The following is an 18,081-nucleotide window of genomic DNA, read 5'->3' as shown; positions in this document are numbered from 1 at the left end:
AATGAAGCACATCATGTGCTGCAATACCCATGATTTTTTTTTTTGAAAGAAGCAATACCCATGAAAATTGAGTGCCTTAAATGTGAGCAGATTTGGGTTCCAAATGAAGCGATCAAATTGATGTTTCACCTTTCATCAAAGCACAACGTGTCCATCATTCGTTCACCTCTCCCGTGATTTACACCAGCGAACAAATCCATGGTTTCAAGTATCTATATGGCATCTGGTGCGGCCTGGTGAGATGAGGAGGGAAGAAAGCCATTTATCATAATTTAGTTCGTAGAGGGCCTCTGGCGCACTGGGGAGAAGCACACTCGGGTTGGTCCTAAGTCCTAACCTCCTGCTTTTTACGCAAGTAGCCATCCTCAAGATTCGATTGGTCCTGACCTTCTGCTCTTTATGCAAGAACTAGCCATTCTCAGGACTCGAACTTGACCTTAAGATCGCACCAAACAGTGGCCCTCACCCTAATTGAGTTCATCATGAACCATTTGATCTACAGCATCAATCATCCATCTTCTTGTACCTCATTTTAGTGAGAATCTCTTTTTAGTTAGGTCACCGTTGGGATTGCTTTATTTTATGCTTGAACTGAACCATCTAATGTGTTATCAGTACTTATTTATTAACCAATAAGCTTTGTTTCAAATTGATTTGTTGTAAAAATATGAATACTTTGTCATCAATTTTTTTTTTAAAGGCAAGCTGGGGTTAGGCAGACCCCCCCAGTTATTATTCAACGTACCACTGAGGTTTTAACCTGCAACGTATCCCACCACAAGGAGAGGTACACTGACAGCTCCTACCAACCATGCAGAGGAGCCGACGTTGGTAATTTGTCATCAAATTTTTGTATAGTAAAAAATCAAACCAGTCACTAGGGGTATCAATGGGTCTGGTTTACCCAGATCCAACCCAAACCAAACCTTATAGGATCTGGGTATGGTGACAAATATGAAGACTCGATTAAGACCCAGGTCCAGATTTGAAGGTCAGATTAATACAGGGACCCAGGTATAGTTTGTAAAATTTTATACCAGAACCAGACTCGACCCAAGTTCCGATTAAGACCCACAATTTTTCAATGTAAAAATAAAAAATATTATTTTACCAAGTATGGTCTCGGTCTGGTTCATGTAGTTCTTATCGGATCTGGGTATGATTTATCTTATAGTAGACTCAATTAGACCCAGGTCCGAACCCGATACCATACCTGAAAAACTGGTACAAGTCTGGTTCCACCTGAGTCCAAACGAAACCTGACCCATTGACACCCCTACCCGTCACGAATCCTCCCCAAAGGGATACCAAGATGTACCAATCTTGGGCTGTCAAATACTGGGCAGAGCCGCAGAGGGGGCATCAATATAACCTATAAAAGGAGCAGCAGTTTAGTAACGTTCTTTAAGAATACGTTAAAAACACATGAAAAACATGCCACAGGAAATTTCAGAATTTATTTTCTTTCATTTTTCTTTTCTACTAACTGTTCCTTTTGCCATTAAATTAATACACGGACTCTGTTATTTTGCTAAATCTGTCGGATCACACACTGAACTAACAAAAATGTCCATCAATTACTTATTGGAAACGCCATAAGTCAAGGGGTTAATATTCTAATATCTCTGATTGGTTATCCACTTATCACTGTAGATACAGGCAGACTACTCATATTTTGTTTTGCCTCTTTTTTTTGCAATGAAGAATGGAAAAAACCACCCCTGAGATCAGAGACCAAATCGTGCTGGCTAAGCCTGCCATACTTGCTGTGGCTTTCCTGGCAGTGTAAACCAGTAAGCATATCAGCACTCTGCTCTGACCATCATCAGAAACCAAAGGGTACATATTTCTTACGAATTTGGAATTACAGTAACTTGTTTAACAAAAGAGAAGGGGATGATGATAAGTGAGATATAACAGAACTTTTTAACCAAAATCCAAAAAAAAAAATCCCACAAATGGGAAATAATGAAGAAAATAAGAAGCACAAGGAATACCAGTAAGCAGCTACTCACCTGCTTACCCATAAATATACCTGCCATTGTCAAGCTTGGAAAAGCTAAGGTGTACTACAATGTATAATTGTATGTTAAACTGAAGCAGACCCCTCTTCAGCAAGTTTTCTCCTTTGTTGATGCTCTGCAACCTTATAATCTACTACCTCTCTGAAGAGGGCAGCATCAAGTTCACACACAGAGCTTCCATAAACAGCAGCTTGAACACTAGCCATAAGTTTTGCGATCTCTCGGCCAGAAAAATCCTCTGTTTTAAGAGCGGCCTCACGAATCACTTCGTCGGATACACCCTTGATCTGTATTTTCTGTTGCTGTCTCTGAAGGAGAGATAATAAACCCATTTTCTTGTCACCAGCCTGAGCAATATACTTGTCTAAGTAGAGTTTGATTAATTTGAAGCGTTCTTCTTCTCCTGGCAGGGGAAATTCCAGGACCTCGTCAATGCGATCAGCAATGGCAGAATCAAGATCACCGGGACGATTTGTGGCTAGTGCCAGGACTATGTCTTTTGACTGATCGCCCGTCCGGAACAAGAGGGCATTGAGAGCACTGCGTTGGGCCTCACTCATATGAGTCTTGTTACGTCTGCAATGGTGAATGGCAGAAATTGGCTTTCTTCAGTGAATCCATGATCAGGTGAAAAAATAGTAACAGCAGAGACCTACCTTTTCTTCACCTTTCTAATTTGTTTAAAAAAAACAATCTATACAAAATTGTTAATTCAAGAAAATGGTGACTCTGAGAGTCGAATCATCACTAATGATAATTAATAACAAATACAAAGTAACTTTTTAGCAGGAAAAAAAATGTGCACCCATCATAAAATACACAACCAAGGGCATAAGATATCACACTTACTCGCACAAGAATGCATCAGCTTCATCAATGAAAAGCAACAACCCTTTACGTGATTTCTTGGCCCAATCAAACAACTGATGTATCTTGGTAACAGCCTGTGAACCTAAAGGTGCGACATCTCCACCAGTCATTAATGCATAATCCAACCCCTGAATATGCACATAGATGTTTCAGAAAGCTACAATAGTTGTCAACATTTCAACAGTTGAGGACATGAAAGCTACAATAGTTGCTAGTGTCACTTGCCCCTAAACTGTGCCGGTAGTTGCACAGACTTGAGGAAAACAAGTTGGTGTTTTGGTTGATCCAGCAGTACCAACTTGAACAAATCAATCAAAATCAGTTATTTAGACGTGAACCCAATCAAATACAACAGCAGATTGGTTCCTCAAAAAGTTCAAGGCACAAAGAAACTCATACCGACTTCTTGGCAAGCTCCCTAGCAGCCATAGTTTTTCCTGTTCCTGGAGGACCATAAAAGAGCATGTTACGAAATGGTGCTTGATGAGCTTTTGTGTTTGTGGTGGCGCCAGCAAGCTGTTCAATTCTTTTATGCAGAGAAGGGTTGAGGATAACGTCACCAAAACCATTTCCATTTTTCCCTGGGTTATTTCCTTTCTTGGTCAAGTAGCTCATCGCACGGGAAAACAACCCAGACCATGGGTATTTCCCTCTGGAGGACTCCCTAATCAAAGATGGCTGTCCTAATATTCGATCAACATAGCTCCAAACCACTCTTGCACCTTCTCTGCATTAAAAGAGTAAGCACTTCGAGTAGAATTCAATTGGAAAATTTCAGCACATTATTGCAAAAAGCAAAGCAAAAGAGAATTCTAGCACTGGGGCCTATCTATGCGACTATTACTGCAATTTACGCTTACAGAAGCCCAACAGCACTTTGCTAGTAACTGAGAGTTCCGAAACTCTGAGAAATCTTTTATTGGTGGCTAAAATTCATGCAGTTCGCCGGAACTACGACAAAGCATGCACCCTGCTGAAGATAGAGGCAGATACAAAATGTGATTATAACCCTAAAGCCCAGCAAGGGGCAAAAGCCTGCAGTAGTTATTCCTATAAGAAGCCCGGAAACAGCTAGAGACTGAATTCAAGCTTCAAGTTGGACAAAACTCTGCATATTAGACAAGTGCTGTTGAGCCTGGGGGCCATAAACTCTAACCCTTTTTATACCATGAAACCTATAGTACAGTGCAATGCTAGATGCCAATTATCTCAAATCAACAAGGAAATTCACAGCCCCAGAGCTTTGTCCCAAAGCATTCTATATTGCAACAGCAAGTGCGCCAGATTTCTGATGGACAGCATCTGGTCATTGAAATCAGACCAAAGAATGGCAAAACAGGATCTAGTTCCAAACCAACCTGACCTAAATGGCTAAACTGACTCATCTTGCATGTCCAGATAATGAGTAAAGGAAACCAAAGCAGGTCGGATCTGAATTAGAACTGACCCAATTGACAGCCCTATTTTACATGCAAATGTATATTTAATTCTTGACATGCAGTATTAGAGGATGAGAAAACACACATAGGTTAGTTAACAAATCAACACAGACAGCCTGTGACAACCAATTAACAAACAGCAACTCACAAATACCACAGATAAGTTGGAAAAACATGATTTGGCTTCCAACAATAAATAATGGAAAAAGAACTCGAGAGAAAACCTGGTAGTGTAAACTCCAGCTGCAAGTGCAGTTATTCCTCCAACAGCAACAATCAGTTTATTCTGGTCCGTCAATATAGCATGCAAACCACCTAAGAAAGAAAAAGGAGAACCCAAATGTAAAAGACAGATTATAGTTGGTACATGTTCTTGATTGGAAAAAATTTAACTGAAAAAAATCAAGAAAATACAAAATGAATTCAGGTACTACAAAACTAAATTTTCCCAGCTCCCAAGTTTACTCTGAAAGAATAAAAGAACACAATTTAAGTTTCTTTGATTTTAAGGTAGAGATGTGAAACCAATGCTCTGAAATTTTCAACATTCTTAGTTAAGAATTTACAAAAAAGACACTCATGAATAATGAATTTGCATTTGCCAATTACCAACTTCATGTCCACCCTGAAAAGGTGAATAGTGTTTCGGGTTTGGATCCTGTACCAGACCCGAATTCCATTCCTGTATAAGTCTGTTTTATTATATGTTTTTATTTGTATCTGGGTTCGGATAATACACCAGACCCGACCCGAACCACTGTGTACACTTAAGTGTATTTATATTAACATTAGGTCACGATTTCTATGATGAAGAAATCGTGAGCCGCAGCCCCCTTCTCGTAACCTTTTTTTTTCGTCTCTCTCTCTCTCTCTCGTTTTCTCAATGCAGGAAAGAAGGTGGAATTCTAAGATGGTATCAGAGCAGAGATCTGCCTAAGGGCCGGAAAGGGTTCTCGTGAGGTGCGACTCGGCTTCTTCTTCTTCTTTCAGCGAGCCACCTTCATCTCCTTCAGTCGAACCCATCAACAGCTCCTTCAGCGAGTCCTCTCCATCTTCAGCCGAGCCCATCAACAACCTCTTCAGCGAGTCCTCTCCATCTTCTTCAGCTGAACCCATCAACAGCCAATCTGAAGCCCTCATCTCTTCTAAACAAGTTCTGATATTCAATCGAATTTTTAATTTTTTTTACCCCTTATCTACTCTTCTTCTTTTCTCCTCTTCTTCCCTCATTCTTCTTCTCTTTTCTGAATTATACTGTGCACCCAAACCTCAAGTGGGTCTGTCTCTCTCTTGGATCTGAGCCTCACGTGAATTCTGTTCACGCTAATCCAAACCGTAACGTGAGTGGCTGTGTTTCACGTGAATCGCTGAAATCGACTCACGTGAAACACCAGACCAATCACGATTCCTGTTTCTTTCATTGATATTGCCTGTTCGATCTTATTGGGTCCACCCTTCTTCTCGTACTTGCACATTCAAATATATGTTTACTGTTCTGATTCTTATTTCTGCAAATATATTTAACGTGTGAAGGTGTTTTTCACACATCGTTGAATAGCAGTTCTCACAAGTTGAACCTGCGTTCCTGCATCCTCTGACTGATTTTGTCCATTTACGACCTTCTGTTTTCACCCCCCCCCCCCCAAAAAAAAAAAAAAAAGGTTAGAATTTTTGTAGATTTTTGTAGATACTTCAGTTGTTTCTAATTCTCAATGAATTCTTATCACTCTCAATCAAACATTTCTTCAAGTTTTCTCAACCAGCTTGTTTCTGAAAAGTTAAACACCTCAAATTTCTTGATTTGGAAGAGACAAATTATTCCTTTCATAAGGAGTCAAGGCCTCTTAGGTCACCTGGATGGAACCACTTCAGTCCCACCCGAATTTATCCCGAGAGAAGAAAAAAATGACCAAGGGGCGAGTTCAATCGTGTTTGTCAAAAATGTTGAATTTCTCAATTGGGAAAGGAAAGATCAATCAGTTGTTGCATACATCACATCAACTCTGTCTGAAAAGATTCTCGTTGCCATTCCTGACAACTGTACAGCGCTACAACTCTGGGAACGACTGGTTCAAACGTATTCGCAGGTTTCTCAAGCAAGAGTGTTTTTTCTAAAAAGGGAATTTCAATTGCTAAGAAAAGATTCTATGACCATCATGGAATATTTGAACAAGATAAAGATTATCACAGACCAACTTGCAGTTATAGGGTGTGCCGTTAGTGATAATGACATGGTGCAACAAACTCTGAGTGAATTGGGATCTGACTACAATATGATAGTTACATCACTATTGTGCCTTCTTGTTCTTCCCACCTTCGATGAGTTACAAGCCAAATTGATCCAGCATGAGATGACTCTGAAGGGATTCTCTGAAGAAACTCATAATCATCCAAATACTCAAGAAGTTTTGACTACAGGAGTGACTTATGGTAGAGGACGGGGACGAGGAGGACAAAGGCGAAGTGGACACGAAAGGCGTGGTTTGCTTCCCACTCCAAACATGTCAGCTCATGCGCAGGGACCAAGATTCATTCCTACTTGCTTCTTTTGTAACAAGAAGGGGCATATCAAGGCGAATTGTTGGCATAATCCAGATAATAAAGGAAAGGGTCCGCAGACAGAAACCAAAAGAAAGTTCACAAATACCAAAGACAGTGGAGAGATTAAAGATTTGTTGATATCGGCCTTGTCAGAGTTAAAATTGAAGCAGAGTGATGAAGGCACATGGTTTGTCGATTCAGGGGCAGCAACTCATATAACCGACGATGCAAGTAAAATTTCTAACCCCATTCCTTATTTCGGAAAAAATAAGATTGTCATTGGAGACGGATCCCACCATCCTGTTTCTCATGTTGGAAAGACTGTCATTCCCATGTCACATTCCACTCTTACCCTTTCTGATGTTCTTTATGCTCCTGACATTAAGAAAAATATTGTCTCCGTCTCTAAACTTATTGATGATAATAATGCTTCAGTTGAATTCACTCCCTTCTCTGTGCAGGTCAAGGACCTACGCACGAGGAAAACATTCGCTGAAGGAAAGAGACGAGGCAACATGTATGTCTTTGAAGAAGCTCCATGTCATGATGTTCGCCCTGCTCACCTGATTTCGAAGCCTTCATTAGAGTTGTGTTCATCCTCTTCTTCCAGTGTTTTTAGTATCTCTGAATGTAATAAGCCATTCTTATGGCATAGTCGGTTAGGACATTGTTGGAGTCATTTTATTGAGAAACTTGTTTTCAATAATCTCATTCCAAAAGAAAGACTTAATGGGGATGAGAGTAGTCATAAATGTTCTAGTTGTCTTTCATGTAAGACTAATGTATTGCCTTTTCATTCCATTAATAAGAGAGCTTCAAAACCTTTTGAGATTATTTGTTCTGATGTGTGGGGACCTGCCCCAATTGTCTCTGGGTCTGGAAGCAGATATTATCTAATCTTTGTTGATAGTTATTCTCGATACACTTGGATATATTTCATAAAAAATAAGTCAGAAGTCTTCTCTTTGTTTCAAAATTTCCTTTCCTTGGTCAAAAATCAATTTCTGAGTCTATTCAATTTTTCCAATGTGATGGAGGTGGGGAATTCTCATCCCGTGATTTTATTTCTTTTCTTCGAAATAACGGAATAGGAATGAGGGTGTCCTGTCCTCACACTCCTCAACAAAATGACATTGTTGAACGAAAACATAGACATATTGTTGAAAGTGCCATGAGTATGCTTCATGACAGCAATCTTCCCATCAACCTATGGACAGAAGCTTTTCATTCTGCCGTGCATGTGAGAAATAGACTGCCCATGGTTGTTCTGAAAAATAAGTCTCCTTATCACTGTCTCTTTGGAGCTCATCCTAGTTATCATGATCTGCGTGTTTTTGGATGTGTTTGCTATGTGCATATTGATCGGTCCCTGAGAAACAAGTTTCACGACAAGGCCCAGAAGTATAGGTTTGCAGGATACGCAGATGACTACAAAGGATATCGGTGTTATGATCCCACCAACAAACGTATCAGAATCTCAAGAAATGTTGTCTTTGATGAACAAAATTTTGATGACAGAGCTGATGCAACGAATATACCAACTGAAGTTTATTATCCTTGGTTGAGTTCAGAACTTTTTGCTGGCTCCAATGAAGCATGTTCATCAGATTGTGTGCAGCAAGAAGAAGAGATGTCTGAGAACACTGAGACGTCGGGGCCACAGAATTCAGAGAAAGTACCGGACAGATACAAAGGCATTGTCTATTCTAGACAGAGACCGACAACATCAAGCCATTCAGATCATGTCTCAGTCAGCAATTTGAATCCTTCTCACACTCTTGAGGTAAGAAAATCAAGCCGCGTACGACATCTCATTGACAGGTGGGTTAGCTATAACAACTTCTCCTTAGATCTTCAACTCTTTTTAACTGCTCTTAATAAGGAAGATGAGCCCACTATGTACTATCAGTCAGCCACTTCTACCAAGTGGGTAGAAGCCATGAATGAGGAACCTGGGAAGTTGTTCTCAGACCACCTGACAAAAATGTTGTCGGATGTAAATGGGTCTACAAGATAAAGTACAAGCCAGATGGAACCATCGAACGATACAAGGCAAGGCTCGTGGCAAAAGGATTCACTCAAGAAGCAGGGCAAGACTATGATGAGACCTTTAGTCCAGTTGTAAGAATGAGAACAATTCGAATTATTATTTCTCTGGCTGTTGAACATGGATGGAAGTTGAGTCAGCTTGATGTAAAAAATGCTTTCTTGCATGGGGACTTGAAGGAGGAAGTGTACATGGAGCAACCCCTTGGATATCAAGAACAAAATTGTAAAACTCATGTGTGCAGGTTAAAAAGAGCTATCTATGGTCTGAAGCAAGTATCTCGCTCTTGGTTTGACAGTTTCTCACTAGAGATTCAGAAACATGGATTTTCACGTTCCATGCTGGACCACACATTGTTTATTTTCAGAAGTCAGACTGTGACCACTCTGTTATTGATATATGTCGATGATATTGTTATCACAGGAAACTCTGCGGCCCACATTCAAGAAGTAAAAGACTTACTAGGTCAGAGGTTCAAAATGAAAGATCTTGGAGCTCTACGCTATTTTCTTGGTGTAGAAATTGATAATCAGGCTCATGGCTTGACACTCACTCAACACAAGTACACCGTAGATGTTCTCAGCAAGGCAGGCATGAAAGACTGCAAACCTCGGGGAACTTCGAGCGTGCTTCATCAAAAACTTAGCGCTCATGATGGAAATCTGTGTGATGACCCCACCAGGTATCGAAGCATAATACGAATGTTACAGTACCTCATATTCATTAGACCTGATATTGTTTATTCAGTCAATCAAGTGTCTCAATTTATGCATGCGCCACGTACTGGACATATGGAAGTCGTCAAGAGAATCCTTAGATATCTGAAAGGGACTATTGGGGATGGATTGACATACTCACCACAGCCATATGGCAAAGATGATCATAGACTCACTGTATATTGTGATGCAGACTGGGCAGGAGATCCTGATGAACGAAGATCTACATCAGGACATTGTATCTTCATTGGAAGAAATTTAGTCTTCTGGAGCAGTAGAAAGCAAAAGGCTATCGCTAGATCGAGTACAGAGGCTGAGTATAGATCTATGGCTACTGCTACTGCCGAAGTTACATGGATCAGACATTTATTGACTGAAGTAGGAGAAAAGATCTCTCACACTATCTTGCTATGTGACAACCAAAGTGCTATAAACATGTCATTCAATCCAGTACATCAGAGTCGTGCTAAGCACATTGAGATTGACCAACACTTTGTGAGACAGAAAGTTGAAGAAAAAAAGATTGAGCCCGAGTTCGTCAATACTGAAAGACAAGTTGCGGACCTATTTACGAAAAGGTTAACCAAGGATCGTTTTCGGTCGCTTAAAGGCAAGTTGTGCATGGTCCATAACCATGATCAACTTGAGGGGGGGTGAAAAAGGTGAATAGTGTTTCGGGTCTGGATCCTGTACCAGACCCGAATTCCATTCCTGTATAAGTTTGTTTTTATTGTATGTTTTTATTTGTATCCGGGTTCGGATAATACACCAGACCCGACCCGAACCACTGTGTACACTTAAGTGTATTTATATTAACATTAGGTCACGATTTCTATGATGAAGAAATCGTGAGCCGCAACCCCCTTCTCGTAACCTTTTTTTTTCGTCTCTCTCTCTTTCTCTCTCTCTCTCTCGTTTTCTCAATGAAGGAAATAAGGTGGAATTCTAAGACACCCTTCCCCCTTCCCAACCTCGTATTTTTCCAAATTTCCACAAAAAAATGATTGGCAAGTGTTCAGTAACATTTGTTAACATGGATCAGGCATCCCTCATGAGAAATAGTTGTGGATGCAATGATTCAACATCAAAATTTGCATAATCAATAATTCTCTTAAATACAGTCATTATTGATATTCAAACCCCTGCTCTACAGGCTTTGCACTGCCATAGGAACAACTAATTCAGTAATCACTAGTAAGTTAAGTAGTTACAGAAATCTTAACCAACTCCAAGTTTTAAATAAAACTAACTACTCTAGAATGAAACTTAAAAGACAGATTAGGAAGATCAGGGGAAAATGGAATATGTTTACCAGAAAAACATGTTTACTGGTATGAACTAGGCATTTCCGACGCTCTTTTTGCAAATCTAAACCTGCAGATGCATTCGGCGTGGCCCATTTGCTGGGAATCAATTGTTGGATCATCGTAATCTGATCAAGAAATGTGATTTTTATGCTTGATCATTTACGAAAATTCTGAGCCGTCGATTTTCAAGCCTTAAAGGATTCTTCTTATACATCTTAATCGGATGATCCAAGAGTCGGTTTCTATAAAACCAAGCATCTATCCGTACAGTGAAATTTTAGAAAAAAATAAATATAAAATAAAACTATGAAAATCTTGGTTCATACCAGCAAACATGTTTTGCTGGTAAACATATTCCAGTTACCCGGAAGATTAGTGCCAAAAATTAGTGACAACATCAATTAAATGTCTGCTTTTCCTGTATAAAAATGCCACAGCTAAAAGTTTATATATATATATATATATATTCCAGTTACCTGGAAGATTAGTGCTAAAAAATAGTGAGAACCTCAATTAACTGTCGGTTTTTCCTGTATAAAAAACCCACAGCTAAAAGTTTAATATATATATATATATATATACAGGTGAGCCAAGTAGGACATGTGTCTCCTACGAGATATATCATGCATATAATCCATGAAGAATTATTTTTTCCTCGAATGATGCTAAAGACAATAATATTTGCAGGCACATTCTATGACATAGATCTATAAAATAAAATAAAAAATCCAAGAAGAAACGCCTTGATTTTTGTCAAGATTAAACATTTGTCAGAGTGAGCCCAACCTAGCCACTATCATCTCCACTGATTCCCCTAATACCTGCTTCCAATCTTTCTATCAAATGTAATTTGAAAAAAACATTGTAGGGAAGCCTTCCATTCAATCATTTGGTCAACTCCAAGAAAGTGCAACACACAGTAGGGAACACGCTTCCCACAAATGGTTAACTGAAAAAAAGGGCGGTTAAATTAAAGCCAAGATGGTTTGCAACATCGTTTATTAGAAGTACGCATCACCACAAGTGACAGATGGTATGCATAACAATGCAAGAATGGGGACAAATGCAGAGCAACTAGGTTGGCCATATGAGGATCAACAAGACAATCTTAAGAACTCTTCCTTCAGAACAAAAAAAAATATGATATTAAGAACTCATACAGAACCCAAATCATATGCACACTAAAAGTTGAATTATTATGTGTCACATATGCTTCTATTCTTATTCTATTTCTTTTTTTCCTTGCTAAAGAAGACTAGCAACACATTAACCCCTCTATATGTGAACCAACTTTAAATAGATTTTAGCGCCTTGCACCTCCAATATGATCAAAAGTTGTGTTTATAGCTGCAACCCACTTCTCTCGTTCTGCACTGGCTCTTTCTACGAGCATCCGCCTATTTACCTCTTCAGATAATTTTGCTTCATGGGCTCTCCCTTCTGCTTCTGCCATAGCTCTCACTCGAATAGTTTCACGCTCTATCTCTGCTCGCTCTCTATCTGTTTGACGGCGTTGGGCATGAATCTGTTCTTCTGTAGCACGGCGAGCTTGCTCCAGCCTTATGGCTGATTCCTCTTGCATTTTCACAAGTTCTTGGTTCCTAGCTCTCTGACTTTCATTCTCTGCCTGCATGTGTAAAGTAAGCATCCAGATAAGGCAACCAAACGTACAAACAAGAGTACAAGGTGATAAAATCTCCTGAAGGCAAACCTGCATTCTTTTTCTTGCTAGCTCATCCTCATAGCGAGCCATTTGTGCTTTTGTTTGTGCCTGCTGTTGAACTAATTTTTTCTGCTCATCATATATTACACGTTGCCTCTCCTACAAGAACATGGAACACCAGTAACAAGATCAATTAAAAAAAAATAGTCCTGATTTTCAAACACATAATGAAAAGTATCGCTAAAGCAAGGAATTTCTGCAAAACTCAATATTCAAGTGTCATGCATGTTTTTTCATTAGCCTTCTCTATATTTCCCAAAATACTGGAATAAATAATATAACAATAAACAAATACATTGTGTTTGCCAACTTGAAAATAGTAAGATCTGGAGCCAAACAGTTCAGACAAATTTGATATCCACAGCCTTGTGCCTAGGTCAAATGGGTGTGATATGGGGCATGTCGCAGGCATGAAGGTCAAAACCAGAGTTACCAAAAACACCTAGGTAACCGGGGAAGCGCGTTTCGGAAGCGCAAAACATCACGCTTCCGAAATGCGCTGGGAAGCATGCTTTTTGGGGGGGAAGTGCGCTTCCCTTTTATGGGCTTCCCCCTTGCTTCCCCTTTTTTTTTGTATTTTTATTTTTGTTTTTTTTTTCTCTTTTTCGCTTCCCCCTCACTTCCTAGGTCGCTTCCGGTTCACTTCCTAGGTCGCTTACGAGATGCTTCCTGATTCGCTCCTAAGTCGTCCCACGCTTCCTGCTTCCTAAAATTTTGAAAGTGCCTCGATTCCCGCGTCGCTTCCAGCTCCCGCTCCCGCTCCCGCTCCCGCTTCCTCGACTGGCAACCATGGTCAAAACACATGGAAATGCACAAACATGTTGTTTTTATAAACTGCTCCAAATATAAAGGTATCAACTATCAATTGTGAACGAAAAGTCTAAAACGTGCCAAAGTTGACAAACAAATAATGAACAACAAATAGACACTTTTGACACTGAGTGTAGACTACACATTCGTTGGAACATAAGATAGATAAAATTGATCAAGTTAAGTTAGAAACCCAGTTGTCCCAACCTAGTACAGGTATGACATGAGTACAATACCGTTATGGGAAACTGTAAGAAGGAACTGCCCTTGCCATTTTTTCACATTGTCAAGCTACCAAGCAACACAAATGACAGAAAAACAAGAACTGGTACTAAGGATGTTCATAGAATACAGCAGTGACACTAATACGTGATAGTGTTGTATGATGTGCGTATGATATATGCCAAACGCAAACAGAACTTTAAGATTAAAAAGAATATAAGTACATGCAATTAAATAAATAAAGTAGCGAATGAGTGATTTTTCTGCTGCAAATTAGACAAAAATCACACAACCATCATGTGAGAAACATGGTTGTTAAGTAATCATTATCTCTTCGGATTATATAAAGATACGCATTCAAAGAAATAACCAAAAAAATAAGTCATGCCTCACTCCTACATGAACATAAAAATATAAACATGCGAGTACAGATGTCTTCTTTGTAAAAACAAAAAACTGTAAAGATTTCACTGAGCTTACAGTCTCATATTGAGCTTGCATTGCTTGAAACTCTGATTTCTTCACAGCCAATTCAGACTGCCTTGTTTCTTCTTGCTTCCTCATTAGCTCAAACACCTAAACATATATAAAAAGATCAAACCAACAAGCCAAAAAGAACACCATTTAGCATCGAAAAGTAAAACACCAAGATCAAAATTCAAACTTCCTGAGACTCTACCACCTGTACACAGGATAACACATAACAGGGAAAAAAACGCGGTGATTAATACAGTATTTCATGATTAAGACAACCGAAACAAAGATCAAACTTCCTTTGGTTTCAGTATAGCCATAAAAGGAAGTTAAAGTATGCGAAAATACAGAACTCCATGAAAAATACAGACCTTCTTGGCGTCGCGCGCAATGTTGATCTCTCTCAACGCTTTGGCTCCTCGCTCCAGCGCTTCCGGATCGAACCCCGCCGCGGTAGTCCTCGGGTTATCGTTCCGAACGCGTGTTTCTTCCTTCGGCGTCTCCGCCGGAGGCGGGTTGGGCGGTGCCTGAGGGGCGGAAGAGGCGGAAGAAAACGGAGGGAATTGGAAAGTGCTGTCTGCAAAGGCCGGTTCCATGACCAAAGAAGCCGACGCCAACGCAGAAACCAACCCTACGGCGCGCGCCTTAGCCATCTTTTCGCTATACCCACAAAGCAAAAAACCCTTAAACTTTCGATTTCTGAGGCACCACCTCGCCGAAACGGCGTGAACTAAATCGATTATTGAGCAACAAAGAACACCCAACTAATGGAACCCCCCCAAAACAATGAAAAAAATAATTGGATTTTCACCAAAATTACTGCATCAAAAAAGGTTCGGAGTCGAGGGTTTTGGTGTCGTGGGGATCTCGCGGAGGAGGGGAAACAACGGTTTTTCTCCCTTCGTGGGGGGAGGGAGATAGTTTAGGGCAAGTCACCGAAGCCCCTTGCCCAAGACCAGAGGGTTTAGGGTTTAAGCGAAGGGCTCTCTCTATTCAGTAGCAGGAAGAGACAAACGGAGATAGGATATTAGCCCACCTTGGCTAAGCAACTCAAGCTAGGCTCGAGCCAAGTCAAGGTGTTTGTCTCGGGACCCAACCCATGCATGGTGGTCTTTTGTGGGACCCACCGTGAAGAGCAGTCACAAATATTACCCCTACTTTGGACATATTACGGCCGAAATTATTTTGAAAATTAGACATAGTCGCCGACATTATTTTGAAAAAAATGTTATTTTTATAATATCACATATTTTGAAAATACTGCACCTTTATCGTGTTATTAACATGATAAAAACACTTTTGTTGTAGTGGGATAGTTTAGATAGTTGAAAGAATGCGACTAATTGATTTCCAAATGTGTATTCCCTTGTGGCTCTGTTTGGAAACTAGGAGTTGGTATATGAGTCAATTCCTTTGGTAAAAACTTGTCAAACTACCTTGGTGGTATTGGTGGTAGAGGTTTGGAAACTGGTAGCTGGGATGGGTGTTTATGGATTTGATATGGGAAGTGATGTGCAGATCCCCACCAGTTACACAACATACCACTGGGTTTTGAACTTGCAACGTCCCAACACATGGTGACATGCACTAACAGCTCCTACCAAACAAGCGGAAAAAAATTTAAAAAATAGTGTTAAATCTATTAAAATAATATTAAAGTAATATTAACAAATAAATTAAACTATTATTTACATTTATTAAAAAACAGCTGATTCATGTCAGTATCGTATCAATTTTCTGACGATACGATACTGACATGCTAAAAAATAAAATAAAGGAAAAATAAGTTGTATTCAAGTTGGTTGAAGTCTATAATGGCCTACTCATTTTATTGGCCTCCCTTGATTGATTAGAACTCCAAGTTTGATTAAACACCCCAATTCGAAACAATTTTGCACCCCTGACATAATGTATAGTGGCCAAAGCAACACCAAGGGTTTTGAATCAAATAATATAAAGGAGTTGTCAAATTCCTCAGCAAAATTTAAACATTACATATTTAGGTGATCCAAACTTGATATGGCAGTTAAAGAAAGATGATTGCTGCTTTGGTAGGTCCCCTCCAACTAGGGATGTCAATGAATCGGATTTTATCCAACATGTGCAGTTGCATTTGGTAAGCCAAATCCATATCCAAAATAATTGGATAAGGATATGGCTTTGATTTATTGCTACCCAATCTGACAAATATATGAAATGAACAGATTTGTTTGCATTAAAAGAAAGGATCTGATATGGACTTTTCACCGTCCAAATCCGAATCTGAATTTGAATTCGTTTAGCCAACATCCAATTAGTCGAATACAGTATTTGATCACATCGGATCTGAATCCAACAGTTTATGTTCCTACCTCAATCAACCCCTCTCTCTCCTTGTTTCTTTAGTTTGGATGTGTGTTTCTACAAAACCTATGGCAAAAACATTAGAATTATCTATTTAGAACTTTAATGGTGCGTTTGAATGCCTTGGGTCTTAGATCCGAGGATCTGATGTGGCACAAGCATAAAATCTTGAATTTTGCAAATGCTATATTTCAATTTAGAGGTTACCTAAGAATCATAGTGACAAACGTTTCTTTTCTTTTTCCGGCAAAATCTTGTTTTTGAAAGACTTGCAAGAAATTGAAATTTTTTCATAAATCTTGCATTTTTTTGGCAAAAACTTGGCAATAAAAAAATAAATTAAAAAATTTTAAATGTATTTATTTTATAAAAAATATTAATAAAAAATTACTTAAAATAAAATACATGAATTTTTATGATAAATAGATGTTTAAAACATAAATATCGCATTTAAATAACAGTATTTATGTTTTTTCATAAATCTCGCGATATTTTTAAAATCTCGCAAAAAATTGCTGTTTTAAACTTTCAGGCGATTTCTTGCGAGATTTTCATAAATCTTGTGATATTTGTCACTATGCCTCAGATATGAGATCCTCAGTTTTGAGAGATATAGAATGGAGTGCCATTGATTTGAATTCAGATGGGGAGGGGTTGGACTTCGAATTCTCGGCTTCCAGATCCTCGAATCGGGCACGCCCTAAGATAATATCTTTACATGTCAACGAGTCATAACTTGCCCCAACTTGTGTCATCCATGACACGCCCCCTAGATAGTCTATCATTGTGATGTAGGTTGGAAGTTAAGATTTTGGAATTTGATAGCATATACATAGCAGAATAAACACATGTTCATCACCATTTCAATGACAATGACTTAAAACACCTACTTGCAAACATATTCCACATTTAGGCAAGACAAATCAAGGGTTGGAAAGTTTTGTTTCATGTTTTTAAAAGTTGTAAGGTTGCAATTACAGTTGTTGAACTGAGACACACTTCCAGGATTCCATGTCCTAAGACAGGAAATCAAGAATTGGGAAAGCCAAACACATAATTTTCAATGCCAAAAATGCAAATTTCCTTTGTGATTTCCCCCCCTTGGCTGTACTAGCTGTAAATTATGTAAGGCATGTGAGACCACCAAGTATCAATTTACTGCTGCTGATGATTCATGAGAATAATTTTTTTTATGTGTTTGTTTTACCAAGGAAAAATCGCCTTTCTCACCAAGTTCATGGGCATAATGCTAATGAGATTTGAAAATTTGTTTTTGAAGAATTAGGATGCCAAAGAGAGGTAAGAAAAAATAACGTCAATGTTTTATGAGATTCCTACTCTTATGCACATGAGAGAATGGATCTCATTGGCACATCTAAGCATACATTAGGAAAGGAATGGTGAGAAACCGATTCTCATTTGCCATTTCTCATTTATCGGAGAATTAGCATCCCAATGTTCTTCTTGGGATTTTGATTTATATAAAGAGTCTTTCGTGGCCCAGAAAAGCAAACAGTATCATTGTCCTGGTTTGAAACAAGTAACAAACATCTTTCCATATTTTA

At 39.1% G+C, this 18,081-nt stretch overlaps 1 protein-coding gene across 2 annotated transcripts; it reads right to left on the bottom strand.

Moving 5' to 3' along the window:
- Nucleotides 1–1,877: 1,877 nt before the first annotated feature.
- Nucleotides 1,878–15,126, bottom strand: LOC149822048 (uncharacterized). Of its 2 annotated transcripts, none has more exons than XM_089980891.1 (8): nucleotides 14,545–15,126; nucleotides 14,180–14,275; nucleotides 12,656–12,766; nucleotides 12,262–12,571; nucleotides 4,558–4,648; nucleotides 3,294–3,621; nucleotides 2,874–3,022; nucleotides 1,878–2,600 (listed from the first exon to the last, which is right to left on the bottom strand). In XM_089980891.1, the coding sequence occupies exons 1-8, from the start codon at nucleotides 14,824–14,826 to the stop codon at nucleotides 2,090–2,092; spliced, it is 1,878 nt and encodes a 625-aa protein (XP_089837017.1). In that variant the 5' UTR covers nucleotides 14,827–15,126; the 3' UTR covers nucleotides 1,878–2,089. The 2 variants fall into 2 exon arrangements, with proteins under 2 accessions (XP_089837017.1, XP_089837016.1); XM_089980890.1 differs by having other exon boundaries at nucleotides 12,262–12,766; nucleotides 14,545–14,833; nucleotides 14,985–15,034.
- Nucleotides 15,127–18,081: the final 2,955 nt, after the last annotated feature.

This window comes from Nuphar pumila, chromosome 11, assembly GCF_984573655.1.
Source record: "Nuphar pumila chromosome 11, dmNupPumi1.hap1.1, whole genome shotgun sequence".
NCBI classification, from domain to species: Eukaryota; Viridiplantae; Streptophyta; class Magnoliopsida; order Nymphaeales; family Nymphaeaceae; genus Nuphar; species Nuphar pumila.
This window is presented reverse-complemented; position numbering and strand designations above follow the sequence as displayed.